The 17,825-nt window shown below is 48.4% G+C and overlaps 1 protein-coding gene across 3 annotated transcripts in view; it reads left to right on the top strand.

The window, feature by feature from the left end:
- The first annotated feature begins 457 nt into the window (after positions 1 to 457).
- The window catches only part of CHGA (chromogranin A), a 57,068-nt gene continuing 39,700 nt past the window's right edge, over positions 458 to 17,825 (top strand). The window contains exons 1-3 of one of the 3 annotated variants that reach the window (XM_077466734.1): positions 458 to 590; positions 699 to 808; positions 13,170 to 13,216. In XM_077466734.1, coding sequence (XP_077322860.1) covers positions 763 to 808; positions 13,170 to 13,216 — 93 coding nt within the window. In that variant the 5' untranslated portion in view covers positions 458 to 590; positions 699 to 762. The other 2 variants (XM_077466735.1, XM_077466733.1) reach the window with 2 other exon arrangements.

Here is a 17,825-nt window from a genome sequence, read left to right as displayed (position 1 = left end):
AAGATCTATATAGAGGCAACAGGACCTCCTTCCTCCTGATGGTGACCCCTCTAGTGATATAAAGATCTATATAGAGGAAACAGGACTTCCTTCCTCCTGCTGGTGATTCCTTCAGTGATGCACCCCAGAATTCTCTTAATTTCCCCAATGTCTGACCACACTGTTTGCTCATTTTGCAATCTTAAGCACGCCCAAATCTTTTTTCTCTGTAACTCTGTCCAACACTGTACCCCCAATATTGTTACCTATCAAAGGATGCTTTTTCCTGATTTGCATTATTTTGTATTTAGAATTGTTGATCTGTAGTTTCCATTGCTTTGACCAATCGTCCAGCATTGCCGTACATGCTCCTTGTACATCAGTTTTGCACCATGCCTGCGAGCAGCGCTCTAGGTGATAAGTGCATGCCACCCATACAAAGCAGAGCGTCTTAGCCTCTTCCCTCCACCTCTCCTCTCCTCCTCCTCTGCTCCACAGTACCACAGAGGGAGGGGGGGCTGCATGATGTCACTTCCACCAGCTCTGGCATATATATAACCCAATGCTGCAGTGCTCACTAGGCACCAAGAGTGAACAGGGGAGGGAGGAAGGTGGTTATGCTCCTCATCCTCTTAGGCAGATATCTCTAATCTGCCTCCTCTATCTTCTTCTCCAGTCCTCTCTCCTCCAGTAACATTGTCCCCTTGTATTTTGTGTAGGGATCAGACATACAAGGAGTGATTGCAGCATTTCCCAGCAGACTGCAGCCAGCCGGATCCCAGGATGCTCTCTGTAGGAGTCCTGTCCCTCGCCCTGTGTGCGGCACAAGGTAGGTGCCAATATGTTTGTGTGTTGGGTGCCAATGGGGGGACGCTGTGCTGTCTGCAGTCTCTGTCCTTTCAGCACCAAGGACAGCGGCTATGGATGGTACTGCATCTTCAGCACCTCCTTGGGATGACCTGCGGCAGACACGGCTAAATAGGATTACAGCGGGACTTTCCAAGGGGGTTTGGATGGAAGTCTGCGCAGAGAGCCAATTCTGAGGCTTGCATTACAAGTATTGTACAAGGTCACCTTTTATTGGGTGCCTTCCTGTGTGCCAGCATTAGGACCCCTTCACTGCCAGGGGACACACAGCCCAGCATTGGGGCCCCATCGCTGCCAGGGAACACACAGCCCAGCATCGGGACTCCATCACTGCCAGGGGACACACATACACATCCCAGCATCAGGACCACATCGCTGCCAGGGGACACACATCCCAGTATCGGGACCCCGTCACTGTCAGGGGACACACATCCCAGTATCGGGGCCCCGTCACTGTCAGGGAACACACAGCCCAGCATCGGGACCCCATCACTGCCAGGGGACACACATCCCAGAATCGAGGCCCCGTCACTGTCAGGGGACACATGTCCCAGCATCAGAGCCACATCACTTTCAGGGGACATACATCCCAGCATCAGGACTCCATCACTGCCAGGAGACATACATCCCAGTATCGGGGCCCCATCACTGCCAGGAGACACACATCCCAGCATCAGGACCCCATCACTGCCAGGGGGCACACATCCCAGCACCAGGAACCCATCACTGCCAGGGGACATACATCCCAGTATCGGGGCCCCATCACTGCCAGGGGACACACATCCCAGCATTGGGACCCCATCACTGCCAAGAGACACACCTCCCAGTATCGGGGGCCCCATCACTGCCAGGAGACACACATCCCAGCATCAGGACCCCATCACTGCTGGTGGGGGGGGGGGGGGGGTGGACACATCCCAGAATCAGGACCCCATCACTGCCAGGAGACACACTTCCCAGTATCGGGACCCCATCACTGCCAGTGGACACACATCCCAGCATCAGGACCCCATCACTGCCAGGAGACATACATCCCAGTATCGGGCCTCGTCACTGCCAGGGGACACACATCCCAGCACCGGGAACCCATCACTGCCAGGGGACACACATCCCAGCATTGGGGCCCCATCACTGCCAGGGGACACACATCCCAGCATTGGGGCCCCATCACTGCCAGGGGACACACATCCCAGCATTGGGGCCCCATCACTGCCAGGTGACACACATCCCAGCATTGGGGCCCCATCACTGCCAGGGGACACACATCCCACTATTGGGGCCCCCATCACTGCCAGGGGACACACATCCCAGCATTGGGGCCCCCATCACTGCCAGGGGACACACATCCCAGCATTGGGGCCCCCATCACTGCCAGGGGACACACATCCCAGCATTGGGGCCCCATCACTGCCAGGGGACACATATCCCAGCATTGGAGCCCCATCACTGCCAGGGGACACACACCCCAGCATCAGGACCCCATTACTGCCAGGAGACATACATCCCATGATCAGGACCCAATCACTGCCAGGAGACACACATCTCAGCATCAGGACCCCATCACTGCCGGGGGAGGGGGGGGAACACATCCCAGCATCAGGGCCCCATCACTGCCAGGGGACACACATCCCAGCATCGGGGCCCCATCACTGCCAGGGGACACACATCCCAGCATCGGGGCCCCATCACTGCCAGGGGGACACACATCTCAGCATTGGGGCCCCATCACTGCCAGGGGACACACACCCCAGCATCAGGACCCCATTACTGCCAGGAGACATACATCCCATGACCAGGACCCAATCACTGCCAGGAGACACACATCTCAGCATCAGGACCCCATCACTGCCGGGGGAGGGGGGGGGGGAACACATCCCAGCATCAGGACCCCATCACTGCCAGGAGACACACTTCCCAGTATTGGGGCCCCATCACTGCCAGGGGACACACATCCCAGCATTGGGGCTCCATCACTGCCAGGGGACAACACACACTCCAGCATCAGGACCCCATCACTGCCAGGGGACAACACACAACCCAGCATCAGGACCCCATCACTGCCAGGGGGACACACATCCCAGTATCAAGACCCCATCACTGCCAGGAGACACACCTCCCAGTATGGGGGCCCCATCACTGGCAGAGACATACATCCCATAATCAGGACCCCATCACTGCCAGGGGACAACACACACTCCAGCATCAGGACCCCATCACTGCCAGGGGACAACACACACCCCAGCATCAGGACCCCATCACTGCCAGGGGGACACACATCCCAGTATCAAGACCCCATCACTGCCAGGAGACACACCTCCCAGTATGGGGGCCCCATCACTGCCAGAGACATACATCCCATAATCAGGACCCCATCACTGCCAGGGGACATACATCCCAGCATCAGGACCCCATCACTACCAAGAGACATACATCCCATGATCAGGACCCCATCACTGCCAGGAGACACACATCCCAGCATTAGGACCCCATCACTGCCGGGGGGGGGGGGGGGGGGACACATCCCAGCATCAAGACCCCATCACTGCCAGGAGACACACCTCCCAGTATCGGGGCCCCATCACTGCCAGAGACATACATCCCATAATCAGGACCCCATCACTGCCAGGGGACATACATCCCAGCATCAGGACCCCATCACTGCCAAGAGACATACATCCCATGATCAGGACCCCATCACTGCCAGGAGACACACATCCCAGCATCAGTACCCCATCACTGCCGGGGGGGGGGGGACACGTCCCAGCATCAAGACCCCATCACTGCCAGGAGACACACTTCCCAGTATTGGGACCCCATCACTGCCAGGAGACACACTTCCCAGTATTGGGACCCCATCACTGCCAGGAGACACACATCCCAGCATCAAGACCCCATCACTGCCAGGGGACATACATCCCAGCATCAGGGCCCCATCACTGCCAGGAGACATACATAACCATAATCAGGACCCCATCACTGCCAGGGGACACACATCCCAGCATCAGGACCCCATCACTGCCAGGGACCACACATCCCAGCATTGGGACCCCATCACTGCCAGAGGATACACTTTCCAGCATCAGGACCCCATCACTGCCAGGAAACATACATCCCATAATCAGGACTCAAATCAAAGCCAAGGAAAACACATCCTAGTCTTAGGGCCCCATTACTGTCAGGGGACACACATCCCAGCATAAGAAACCCATCAATGCCAGGGGACACACATACCACCATCATGATCCCCATTAATGCCCAGGGACACACATCCAAATATCAGGACCCCAATCCCTGCTAGGGGACACACATCCCAGCATTAGAACACCAATCATTACCAGGGGACATGCATCCCAGAATAAGAATCCCCCACTGCCAAGGGACATCCATCCCAGCATTAGAACCCCTACTACTGTCATGGGACACACATTCCAGAATCAGGACCCCCATGACTGATAGGGGACACACATCCCATCATCAGGACCCCAAAACTGACCATGGATATGTATCCTTGCAACAAGACCTCCTTTACTGCCCGGGGGACATATCCCAGCATTGAACCCCCATCAATGCCAGGAGACACACATCCCAGTATCAGGACCCTCATCACTGACCAGTGGCAGGTGACAAATATCCCAACATTAGAACCCCTCCTCAATACCAGGGGACACACATCCCAGCATTGGACCCATAGTAATTTTTCTCCATTATCTCCGAGTTGGAGGCATCTCTAGCTCTAGTTCTATCACCTCTCTGCTGTGTCTTATGTATGATAATGATATCAGTGATGTATGTGACCAATGGAATGTTCTAGAGCAATCATTCGCTGTCATTGCCATTGGCTTTGCCCAGTTCTCCCTATGGAGGGGGGGGGGGCTTGCAGGAGGTGCAGCATGATTAAAGGACAGGGGTACTCCCTATGGACGGGGGATGCAGGAGGTGCAGCATGATTAAAGGACAGGGGTACTCCCTATGGACGGGGGATGCAGGAGGTGCAGCGTGATTAAAGGACAGGGGTACTCCCTATGGACGGGGGATGCAGGAGGTGCAGCATGATTAAAGGACAGGGGTACTCCCTATGGACGGGGGATGCAGGAGGTGCAGCATGATTAAAGGACAGGGGTACTCCCTATGGATGGGGGATGCAGGAGGTGCAGCATGATTAAAAGGACAGGGGTACTTCCTATGGAGGGGGGTGCAGAAGGTGCCACGTGATTAAAGGACAGGGGTACTCCCTATGGAGGGGGTGCGGGAGGTGCAGCGACACCATCCAGGATGCAATCATCTGTATTGAATTTAATACTGGATATAAATAGCCTCCGGCCTCTTAAGAGTTCTTTAGATAGTGAGACCGATGGAAATAAATTGGCAAGGTCACCTCTGGGGATGGAGGGGGATGGCAGGACTGATCAATAAAGCAACACAGAGCCCGGGAGGAGGAATCATTCTCAAGTTTTCCCATTTAACTCATCTGAAGCTTAACTACACCTTTGTGAATGACTGGAGGCTGCCGGCCAGGAACAGGAAATCGTTGTATAAATAGTATTCATTAATTACATTGGATTTGATTTACTAAAGGCAAAAAACAGTGCGCTTTGCAAAGTGCAGATATTCCAGAGCTTAGTAAATGAGCAAAAGATCTGCTAACTTCCATCATCCAATCAGGTGCAGGCAAAAATGCATTTTTTTTTTCCTTGTATGTGATTGGGTACTCTTTGCAAAGTGAAGATTTACCTTATTTACTAAGCTCTGGAGAAACAGCACTTGTGAAGTCTATTTGCCTTTTAGTAAATCAACCCCCATTGTGTCTTCATTGCCATCTAGAAGTATGTGGCGTACCGTATTGTTAAAGGGGTTAATTTGCTACAACTGAAGAGTACAAAAATCTTGTACCACTCTGCATAGAAACCAATCAGCTTCTAGGTTTTATTTCCAAAGCTTAACCACTTCAGCCCCGGAAAGATTTGGCTGCTGAACGACCGGGCCGTTTTTTGCGACTTGGAACTGCGTCGGTTTTACTGACAATTGCGCGGTCGTGCGACGTTGCACCCAAACAAAATTGAAGTCTTTTTTCCCCACAAATAGAGCTTTGTTTTGGTGATATTTGATCACTTCTGCCGTTTTTGTTTTTTGCTCTATAAAACATAAAAAAAAAGAAGAGCGTCAGTTTTGAAAAAAAAAAAAAAAGCTATTTTTTTTACTATTTGCTATAATAAATATCCCCCAAAAATATATAAAAAAAATAACGATTTTTTTTCCTCAGTTTAGGCCGATATGTATTCTTCTATATATTTTTGGTAAATAAAAATCGCAATAAGTGTATATTGATTGGTTTGCGCAAAAGTTATAGCGTCTACAAAATAGTGGATCGTTTTATGGCATTTTTATTATAAATTTTTTTTTTTTTTATAATTGTTTTTTAGTACGTTTTTACAGATAAAAAAAAATCTTACATACTTTGCAAGTCATTCATAAAGCCTCATGCACACGAGACGCAGTTAAACGCGCGTTCAGATGCAGTTGGACAGTTTTTTCAACTGCACCTGAACTCATTCAATGTTATCCTATGTGTCCATGCACACAGTCTCGTTTTTTTCCGTTTATATGCAGTTGCGTTTAATCTCGTTTTTCCAGAAGCAAAAAAATGCGTTCAGAAACAAAAATTTCTGCGTTTCAGACGCAAAACGCGGCAAAACGCGGTAAAACGCGGCAAAACGCCGCTACCGCGTTTAGCCGCGTTTGCGTTTATATGCGTTTTTAAAGGTGACCTTTTTTTTTACATTAAAAATCTCAAAAATGATTGCAAATGATGAAAAACCATTAGAAAAATATTTTAAACAATTGCAATTGCAAGTGGACAATCCACAACTTGTGGCAAGTGACGTGGCAAGTGGACAATCCACAACTTGTGGCAAGTGACATGGCAGGTGGCAAGTGATGTGGCAAGTGGACAATCCACAACTTGTGGCAAGTGACGTGGCAGGTGAAGTGGCAAGTGACGTGGAAAGTGGACAATAGACAACTTGTGGCAGGTGACGTGGCAAGTGACCTGGCAGGTGACGCGGCAAGTGACTTGGCAGGTGACGTGGCAAGTGGAAAATCAACAACTTGTGGCAGGTGACTGGCATGTGACGTGGCAAGTGGACAATCCATAACTTGTGGCAGGTGACGTGGCAAGTGACGTGGCAAGTGGACAATCCACTTGTGGCAGGGGACGTGGCAAGTGACGTGGCAAGTGGACAATCCACTTGTGGAAGGTGATGTGGCAAGTGACGTGGCGAGTGGACAATCCACAACTTGTGTCAGGTGACGTGGCAAGTGGACAATCCACAACTTGTGGCAGGTGATGGGGCAAGTGATGTGGCAAGTGGACAATCCACTTGTGGCAGGGGATGTGGCAAGTGACGTGGCGAGTGGACAATCCACAACTTGTGTCAGGTGACGTGGCAAGTGGACAATCCACAACTTGTGGCAGGTGATGTGGCAAGTGATGTGGCAAGTGGACAATCCACTTGTGGCAGGTGACGTGGCAGGGGACGTGGCAAGGGACGTGGCAAGTGGACAATCCACAACTTGTGGCAGGTGATGTGGCTGGTGACGTGGCAAGTGGACAATCCACATCTTGTGGCAGGTGACGTGGCAGGTGACTTGGAAAGTGGTGTGGCAAGTGGACAATCCACAACTTGTGGCAGGTGATGTGGCTGGTGACGTGGTAAGTGGACAATCCACAACTTGTGGCAGATGGCATGGCAGGTGACATGGAAAGTGGACAATCCACATCTTGTGGCAAGTGACGTGGCAGGTGATGTGGCAAGTGACGTGGCAAGTGGACAATCCACAACTTGTGGCAGGTGATGTGGCAAGTGATGTGGCAGGTGATGTGACAAGTGGACAATCCACATCTTGTGGCAGCTGACGTGGCAAGTGACGTGGCTGGTGACGTGGCAAGTGACATGGCAAGTGGACAATCCACATCTCGTGGCAAGTGACGTGGCAGGTGATGTGGCAAGTGACGTGGCAAGTGGACAATCCACAACTTGTGGCAGGTGACGTGGCAGGTGATGTGGCAAGTGACGTGGCAGCTGACGTGGCAAGTGGACAATCCAAAACTTGTGGCAGGTGACGTGGCAAGTGACGTGGCAGGTGACGTGGCAAGTGATGTGGCAAGTGGACAATCCACAGCTTGTGGCAAGTGACGTGGCAAGTGGACAATCCACAACTTGTGGCAGGTGACGTGGCAGGTGAAGTGGCAAGTGACGCGGCAAGTAGACAATCCACAACTTGTGGCAGGTGATGTGGCAAGTGACGTGGCAGGTGATGTGGCAAGTCACGTGGCAAGTGGACAATCCACAACTTGTGGCAGGTGATGTGGCTGGTGACGTGTCAAGTGGACAATCCACAGCTTGTGGCAGGTGGCATGGCAGATGACGTGGAAAGTGGACAATCCACATCTCTTGGCAAGTGACGTGGCAGCTGACGTGGCAAGTGACGTGGCAAGTGGACAATCCAAAACTTGTGGCAGGTGACGTGGCAGGTGACGTGGCAAGTGACGTGGCAGGTGACGTGGCAAGTGATGTGGCAAGTGGACAATCCACAGCTTGTGGCAAGTGACGTGGCAAGTGGACAATCCACAACTTGTGGCAGGTGACGTGGCAGGTGACGTGGCAAGTGAACAATCCACAACTTGTGGCAGGTGACGTGGCAAGTGACGTGGCAGGTGATGTGGCAAGTGACGCGGCAAGTAGACAATCCACAACTTGTGGCAGGTGACGTGGCAGGTGACGTGGCAAGTGAACAATCCACAACTTGTGGCAGGTGACGTGGCAAGTGACGTGGCAGGTGATGTGGCAAGTGACGCAGCAAGTAGACAATCCACAACTTGTGGCAGGTGATGTGGCTGGTGACGTGGCAAGTGGACAATCCACAGCTTGTGGCAGGTGGCATGGCAGATGACGTGGAAAGTGGACAATCCACATCTCGTGGCAAGTGACGTGGCAGGTGATGTGGCAAGTGACGTGGCAAGTGGACAATCCACAATTTGTGGCAGGTGACGTGGCAGGTGATGTGGCAAGTGGACAATCCACAACTTGTGGCAGGTGATGTGGCAGGTGATGTGACAAGTGGACAATCCACATCTTGTGGCAAGTGACGTGGCAGCTGACGTGGCAAGTGACGTGGCAGGTGACGTGGCAAGTGACATGGCAAGTGGACAATCCACATCTCGTGGCAAGTGACGTGGCAGGTGATGTGGCAAGTGACGTGGCAAGTGGACAATCCACAACTTGTGGCAGGTGACGTGGCAGGTGATGTGGCAAGTGACGTGGCAGCTGACGTGGCAAGTGGACAATCCAAAACTTGTGGCAGGTGACGTGGCAAGTGACGTGGCAGGTGACGTGGCAAGTGGACAATCCACAGCATGTGGCAAGTGACGTGGCAAGTGGACAATCCACAACTTGTGGCAGGTGACGTGGCAAGTGAACAATCCACAACTTGTGGCAGGTGACGTGGCAAGTGACGTGGCAGGTGAAGTGGCAAGTGACGCGGCAAGTAGACAATCCACAACTTGTGGCAGGTGATGTGGCAAGTGACGTGGCAGGTGATGTGGCAAGTCACGTGGCAAGTGGACAATCCACAACTTGTGGCAGGTGATGTGGCTGGTGACGTGTCAAGTGGACAATCCACAGCTTGTGGCAGGTGGCATGGCAGATGACGTGGAAAGTGGACAATCCACATCTCGTGGCAAGTGACGTGGCAGCTGACGTGGCAAGTGGACAATCCAAAACTTGTGACAGGTGACGTGGCAAGTGATGTGGCAGGTGACGTGGCAAGTGATGTGGCAAGTGGACAATCCACAGCTTGTGGCAAGTGACGTGGCAAGTGGACAATCCACAACTTGTGGCAGGTGACGTGGCAGGTGACGTGGCAAGTGAACAATCCACAACTTGTGGCAGGTGACGTGGCAAGTGACGTGGCAGGTGATGTGGCAAGTGACGCGGCAAGTAGACAATCCACAACTTGTGGCAGGTGATGTGGCTGGTGACGTGGCAAGTGGACAATCCACAGCTTGTGGCAGGTGGCATGGCAGATGACGTGGAAAGTGGACAATCCACATCTCGTGGCAAGTGACGTGGCAGGTGATGTGGCAAGTGACGTGGCAAGTGGACAATCCACAATTTGTGGCAGGTGACGTGGCAGGTGATGTGGCAAGTGGACAATCCCCAACTTGTGGCAAGTGACGTGGCAAGTGGACAATCCACAACTTGTGGCAGGTGCCGTGGCAAGTGACACGGCAAATGCAAGTGTACAACTGCTCTCTATGCTGCTGCTGCTCACTCTGATCAAAATAGCAGAAATAGTTAAAAAAAATGCTTTGAGAGCTTGGGGAGGGTCTACATGATGTTATCTTTATAAACGCGTCTAAACGCAAACGCGTCTAAACGCGTCTAAACGCGTCTAAACGCGACATGCAAACGCGGCAAAACGCGCGTTTCTAAACGCGCGTTTCAGCTTTTTTTTAACAGAGGTTTCATCTGCGTCTCGTGTGCATGAGGCCTAAAAATGCAAAACATTCTCAAAGTACACATAAATACATAACAAATACATATAGGTACACAAATGGATCTATCTTCTAACATGCACTTAAATACAGAAATTAATCTGTACTGCAGCATATATGCTTAATTCTCCTGGGCCGGCTAAATAGCAAACAAGAAAAAAAGGAAGCATGGAAGCAGGCCCATTCACCTATCCCAAAAAAAAAAAAAATAATAATAATAATAATAATAATAATAATAATAAATATATATATATATATATATATTTCTTCTGACCTACATCTGTGTGCGGTGTTCGGCAAGTGGTTAATTGAACAATCATAACTTGGCAGCTCATTGGCTATTATGCACAGATGCACCAGTCTTTGTAAATCTCAACCCCATAGTGTTGCTTTTCATCACAGTAGTTCTTAAAGCAGCATTACCAATTCATAAATGCGGTAGCTGCATTGGTTTTCTTTTATGGCCTTTATTTTTGCTTTAATCGTTTGGGGGGGGGGGGGGTGGCTCTAAAACTATATATCAAAACATCCATATGTTCAATACCTCATATTCTGTGAGCATCTGTGCATGTGATATATTAGTGAATTGATAATTACCGCGCAGGAAATTGAACTCTACCCTATAGTCATAAATTGTTTACTTAATCCCAGCTGTCTAAAAATTTCCACACGCCGTTCCCACCTCCTCAAGATGAAGCCCCCGGGTCCAGAAGGCAGGGCTGTCTTAATAGCATCATGGGCCCCAAGCAAAGTAATGCTCTGGGGCCCCTACAATGGAGACAGTGCAGGTAAACAGACATCAAGTAGGTAGGAGGCAGACAAGCAGAGCTTCCCCTTTTGGGTGGAGCTCCACATTAACTACATGAACAATCATTGTGTACAGCAAGGAAACAGTGCGAAAAATACTACATACATAAAGTAACAAAGCTGTCCTGTGTATATATCTGCTAGATTGATGCCTCCCCAGCACTCTGATCCCTCTACACCCCAAATATCCCCCCCAGGACTCTGACCCCTCTACACCTACAAATATCCCCCCAGGACTCTGACCCCTCTACACCCCAAATACCCCCCCCAGGACTCTGACCCCTCTACACCCCAAATATCCCCTCCCCCCAGCACTCTGATCCCTCTACACCCCAGATATCCCCCCCCCCCCCCGGAACTCTGACCCCTCTGTACCCCAGATATCCCCCAAGAACACTGAACCCTCTACACCCCAGATATCCCACCAGAACTCTGACCCCTCTATACCCCAGATATCCCCCCAGGCACTCTGATAACTCTACACCCCATATATCCTCCCAGAACTCTGACCCCCCTACACCCCAGATATCCCACCAGAACTCTGATCCCTCTACACCCCAGATATCCCCCCCAGCACTCTGATCCCTCTACACCCCAGATATCCCCCCAGCACTCTAATCCCTCTACACCCCAGATATCCCACCAGAACTCTGACCCCTCTGCACCCCAGATACTCAGCACTCTGACCCCTCTACACCCCAGATACCCCTCAGCACTCTGACCCCTCTACACCCCAGATATCCCCCCAGGACTCTGATGACTCTACATCCTAGATATCCCCCCCAGCACTGTTACCATATACCATAAGAGACCCCTTGTATGTGACACCCACTACATCCCTGTTACCCCCTACACTGTGGCCTCTCTACATCCCTGATACCTCTAGCACTATAGCCACCCAAGCTACCCCAAGCATTGCTACCGCCTATACACTCCAAGTTCCCCCTCAGCATTGTTTTCTCCCATACACCCTTGATATCCCCCAGCACCATTATTCCATCCATGTAGTACCCCCTTTTCCAATAGAGATACAGTGCATGTGTACTTATGGCTATGTGCCCACCTCTGGCACTGGCTATACCAATCAAGCAGGCAGAAGGAGGGGCGGAGGAGGGAGTATCCCTCTGGGCATTCCAAGCCCTTCGGTTCAAACAGTGCTGGACAGTTGTGCTCACCATGACCCCATCCACAATGCCACTTCCACAGATGAGCTCTCAGTGCTGCCGACTCAGCAGCTCCCACTTCAGCTTCTACCCCACAGCCACCGAGTCCCAAAAATTCAAGCTACATGGGGTGCGGTCAGAGCATCACTGGAACTCTGGCCCCGCTCCCCCGGCTGTGAAATAATAGGTGTCGTTCTGCTCAGCACGGCACACCACTGCCAACCTGCCTCCCCTATGTATTCACCACTCGGTTCCATCACGGGGTCCCCAATTTTAGGGCAGCGTGGGCTCAAGGACCAGCTGCTTTGAGGAAAGTTCAGGGGGCCCCCCGTGCAGCTGGAGCCCCTGAGCAGTGCCAAGGTGTGCCCGCTCATTAAGACAGCCCTGTCAGAAGGCTTGCAAGGAGCCACACATGTGGACCCTCCTGGGATGGGGAAATGTACATGTGGGTACACAGCACTGCTGGGAAACCACACCAGGCTGGGGAAGTCAATTGTACTACAGTGTGAGAAACATGATGATTGAAGAAGAGAGAAAAGGACAGAGAGAAGAGCTCTTCATTCTTCTGCTGCTCTTTTCATTGGCCAGCCACAAGCTCCCAGTATTGGGCGAAGATCATAGGCAGCCATTGATGACCACCTTTTAATGCAAACCCAACCTATTTGGCTATCTGTGTGCACCTGAGTTTAAAGTGGTACTGGGAATTTGGGAATAATATTTAGGATGATTTACGTTCAATTGTTGCCATAAGATAAATTGGGTTTATTAGTCTTCTGATTGGTTGATGTCCTTCTCCATAGTTTTGTCCCTTCCTGTATCCAGCCTGGAAGGTGAAGACAACACAAAGGTAAGACCACCGTTTGATGCGCACATGGTGAGGGAATTACATTGCCGGGGGGCTTCCTGTAATTAATTGAAATCCTGGGACAGAACAACAGACACCTCCTACCCCCCCCCATCTCTATAACATAGGGGAGTAGGGGAGGTTGTCTGTAGATATGTGTGTAATGTATTTCATTCTGAATAACAATTCAGACAAATTTTTAATTATTCAGAAATTCGGATGGATCCAAATTTCGAATCACAATAGTAACAACATAGGTGTGCGATTGCATTAGGGTGTGCTCGCCTCAAAGCTCAGACAATAAATGCGTGTGTATATGTAATTATATATCAGTAGGGCAATGGACAGTGCAGAGGTTGGTGTCAGTAGGGCAGAGATTGGCGTTAGTAGTTTTTTTTTTTTTTTTTTTATTATTATTACTTTTTTTTTTTTTTATTTCCTTACAATCATTTTTTATTATTACTTTTTTTTAATTTTTTTTTTTTTTTTTTTTTTTTTTTTTTTAGGAGCCCCATTGGGGGACAGAGAAAGGGACTGAGGACAGAGATTCCCCAGTCCCTTTCTGTGCAGCCAATCAGCAGGGGAAATCCGCAGCACAGGGTTCTATCAGGCTGAGGTCAGGACTCAGGCCAGTCAAGTTCCTCCCCCCCAAACCGGCTCATCCATATCTTTATGGACCTTGCTTTGTGCACTGGTGTTCAGTCATGTTGGAACAGGAAGGGGCCATCCCCAAACTATTCCCACAAAGTTGGGACCATGAAATTGTCCAAAATGTCTTGATATGCTGACGCCTTAAGTGTTCTCTTCACTGGAACTAAGGGGCCAATCCCAACCCCTGAAAAACAACCCCACACCATAATCCATATCTTCCAACTGTCCCTGATTTGAAGGGACTGTCCCTGATTTGGAACATGTCCCTCTGTCCCTCTTCTCTCCTCATTTGTCCCTCATTTTGGTCTGATCTTTAGAGTAGATAAAAAGTGCATTTTATTATCAAATCAGAAAGTTTTTTCCAGCCCTAAACCTTTCATCTGATTTCTAAATTGCTGCATTTGTGAATTCCAAAAGCCGATATAAAGCAGTAGTAGTGGTTAAAAAAAGCACTTGTGGGTTTAACCGATCTTGTTTTTTTGTACAATTCTCCTTTAATAGGGTGTGGCAAGGGGTGTGTCCTATGTCTGCATACTTTTACCGATAGATGTCCCTTATTCCCATCTCAAAAAGTTGGGCGGTATGCATAATCCCCCCCCCCCCCCCCTCCACCAAATGATTTGAACCAGTAAACAAAAGCAAGGTCCATAAAGACACAGACAAAGCGAGTTTGGGGCAGAGGAACTTGATTGGCCTGCAGAGGGTCCTGACCTCAACTCTATAGAACACCTTTGGGATGAATTAGAGCGGAGACTGCGAGCCAGGCCTTCTCATCAAACATCAGGGCCTGACCTCACAAATGCTCTTCTGGAAGAATGGTGAAACATTCCCATAGACACACTCCTAAACCTTGTGGACGGCCTTCCCAGCAGAGTTGAAACTGATATAGCTGCAAAGAGTGGGCCAACTCAATATTGAACCCTACGGACTAAGACTGGGATGCCATTATCGCATATTTGTTATCTTTATAGAACCAGATGCTGGATGTGTCAGTGCAGATCCCGAGGAAGCGACACCATTGTGAAACACGTAGATACACAAGGCTAATTTGTCCTTTGTTTAATCTTCCTCCTCCACTCCACCTTTTATCCCTCTATTACAAATTGGATGGATCTGGTATTGACTATTTGTAACCCAGAGTGCTTAAAAAAGAAAGTCAATAAAGGATCCATCCAAAGGACAAACCAGCTTGGTGGATCTACGTGTTTCATGGTGGTCTCGCTTCCTCAGGATCCACACCCATACATACAAGCAATAATCTGGTACTACAAAGATGATAAATAAATATGTAACAATTGTCTGGAGAAATCAACTGCCATCTTTCTCATAGGAAGTTGTAATATGTATTTTTGAACACATTCTTTTTGTGATTATGTTGGTTAAGAATGGTCAAACATTCCCATAGACACACTCCTAAACCTTGTGGACAGCCTTCCCAGAAGAGGTGAAGCTGTTATAGCTGCAAAGGGTGGACCAACTCAATATTGAACCCTAAGGGCTAAGACGGGGATGCCATTAAAGTTCATGTGTGTGTAAAGACAGGTGTCCCAATACTTTTGACAATATAGTGTATATATGACTTCTTCCATGGACCATCAGCAAATATCCCAGCATCCTTCCTTCTTTTCATGGCACATTTCCTTTTGCACATGCAGCTGTACACTCCACTGAAGGCGTGTGCTGTATACAAGTCATGACCTTGAGGCATGCGAGGTGCACCGCAGTCATTTGTTTTTTTTTTTTGTGCACACTTCTTCACCTGACCTACAAAGATGAGATATTTAAAGCCCAGCTTTGTCTTTGATAAATGTGGGTCACAGGCGGGATTTAAATCATTCATAGACTCCTACAACTTAATTATTTACCGGGCTCTGACACCATTCCATGGATTCAAAGTTTCTGCTTTAACTAAAACTCACCTCAGTGAACGAATAAAAAAGGAGGATTTCACCCAACAATGCCGATGACGGTGTTGTAGTCCCTCTCTGGGGGCTCTAGAAGTGGGATCAGCTGGCTGCGGGGCCCCCTGAGGGCCACCACCCTTCGGGGGACCATTCCTAGTACTGCTGCCTCATTAGAGGAGCATGAAAATATCTGTAGGATTATTATACAGTATACAGGGGGGGGGGGGGGGGGAATATGCAAATGAACGCAGAGCAACCAATCAGAATTTGTCACTGGCCTGAAATTGGTAAACTGGCATCGGATTGGTGGAGGCTGCAATCCTCCATGTATTGCCATAGCTAATTTCAGATCATTACGGAGTAAGTTATAGGCAATATCTATTAAAGTAGATATAAACTACTAAATTGTAATACAAGTGATAATAAATTGGGGCCCGTTACATTTCTGCGGTGCATTAATATATGTAAGGCTGCTTAATAATGTGCAAGGTTGCAAGGTGTGTTGGGGTGCTATTAGATATGTGCAATTTGTTTTGTTCCAAATTAGCTTTTTTTTTTTTTTTTTTTTTTTAAACAAATTTTGACAATTTTGTTAATTCGGAAATATCCGAATTAACGAAAACTCATTTAACGATTTTCCCAAATATTTGTAAAATTTCTAAAATTCAAAAATCCAGAAATTAAAGCAGAGTTCCACCCAAAAAGTGGAATTTCTGCTCATCTATAAGACCCTCGAATCCCTCCTCTGCTATTAAAAGCATTCAAAACACCAAGATCTGTGTCTTTGAATAATTTTGATTTCTAACAAATGGCACCGACAACATCCGGGGTAAATCAGAAGTGATGTCAGGTCATTGTTTTCCGGGTTACTATCATAAATAGCGGATCCTGGCTTTGTTTGGCTGTCTGACCAGTTGGTGGACGCGTCAACTGGTTGCTCAGGTCTCCCGGTGGGACGGGAGAGCCAGAGAGACCCGCTTAGGGGGAGTCCCCTACCGCTGCTTGTAATAGTAATCCAGTGGCTAGTTATCCGCTCCAATTGCTATTACAAGAGAGGGTGACAACACTATGTACCCGTCTCTTCATTGCAGCCCTGTGTTGTCACCCTGTCACATGGGCCTGGAAGGAGCCACCTATCCTTAATGATACAGTAATGCACCAGTATCCAGTATGGCCCCCTCGCCAATTACCAACAGTACAAACCAATGGCAACTACACCAACCTATAACTGGTCTTTCAGCAAGGAGCACAATTTGCATTTAGCCTCCCTGTGAATCACAGTGTCAAGAATCTACTGACTTCTGCACTTGGGATTGACAGCTGTGTGCAGATAGTTGCAGTCGCTGAGCCTGTGTATTGCAATGACAGGTTGTCGGTGGCCGTAGCAATTGTATTTAAGTAGTAGTAGTATGTATTTATTTGTACTATTATTATTGCATTATTTTTATTTATTTTTATTTTTGTTATTTATTATCTATTATTTATCTAATTATTAGTATGTATTTATTTGTACTATTATTATTACTATTATTATTGCATTATTTCTATTATTTATTTTAATTTTTGTTATTATTTATTAGCTATTATTTATCCATTATATTATAATTATCAGTAGTAGTAGTAGTAGTATTTATTTGTACTATTATTATTATTACTATTATTATTTCATTTTTTAAATTATTTTTATTTTTGTTATTTATCTATTGTTTATTTATATATTATTTATTTGTGCTATTATTATTATTATTGCATTATTTTTATTATTTATTTTTATTCTTGTTATTATTTAATATCTATTATTTATCTATTTATTTATAATTGAACTTTGAGCACAATCAGCAATTACCTGCGGTGATCGCAGCTGGATGCACACAAAGTGGCTGGCTGTGCAAATAGTCACGGGCTCCGTGGCCACAGCTATCCGTCAATTTTAGCCGCAACAATCAGTAGATTCCTGCAGTTGGGATTCACAGGGAGGCTAAATGCGTGTGCAAATGGTGGCTTGATGCCAGATCAGATCCCAGTTTTTTTTTTTTTTTGCTGACAGTTATATATGA

The sequence above is a fragment of the Lithobates pipiens genome, unplaced genomic scaffold, assembly GCF_037356315.1.
Source record: "Lithobates pipiens isolate NorthernLeopardFrog02 unplaced genomic scaffold, aLitPip1_a1.2 Scaffold_37, whole genome shotgun sequence".
NCBI classification, from domain to species: Eukaryota; Metazoa; Chordata; class Amphibia; order Anura; family Ranidae; genus Lithobates; species Lithobates pipiens.
The sequence above is the reverse complement of the archived record's forward strand: the minus strand, read 5'-3'. Positions and strand labels throughout refer to the sequence as shown.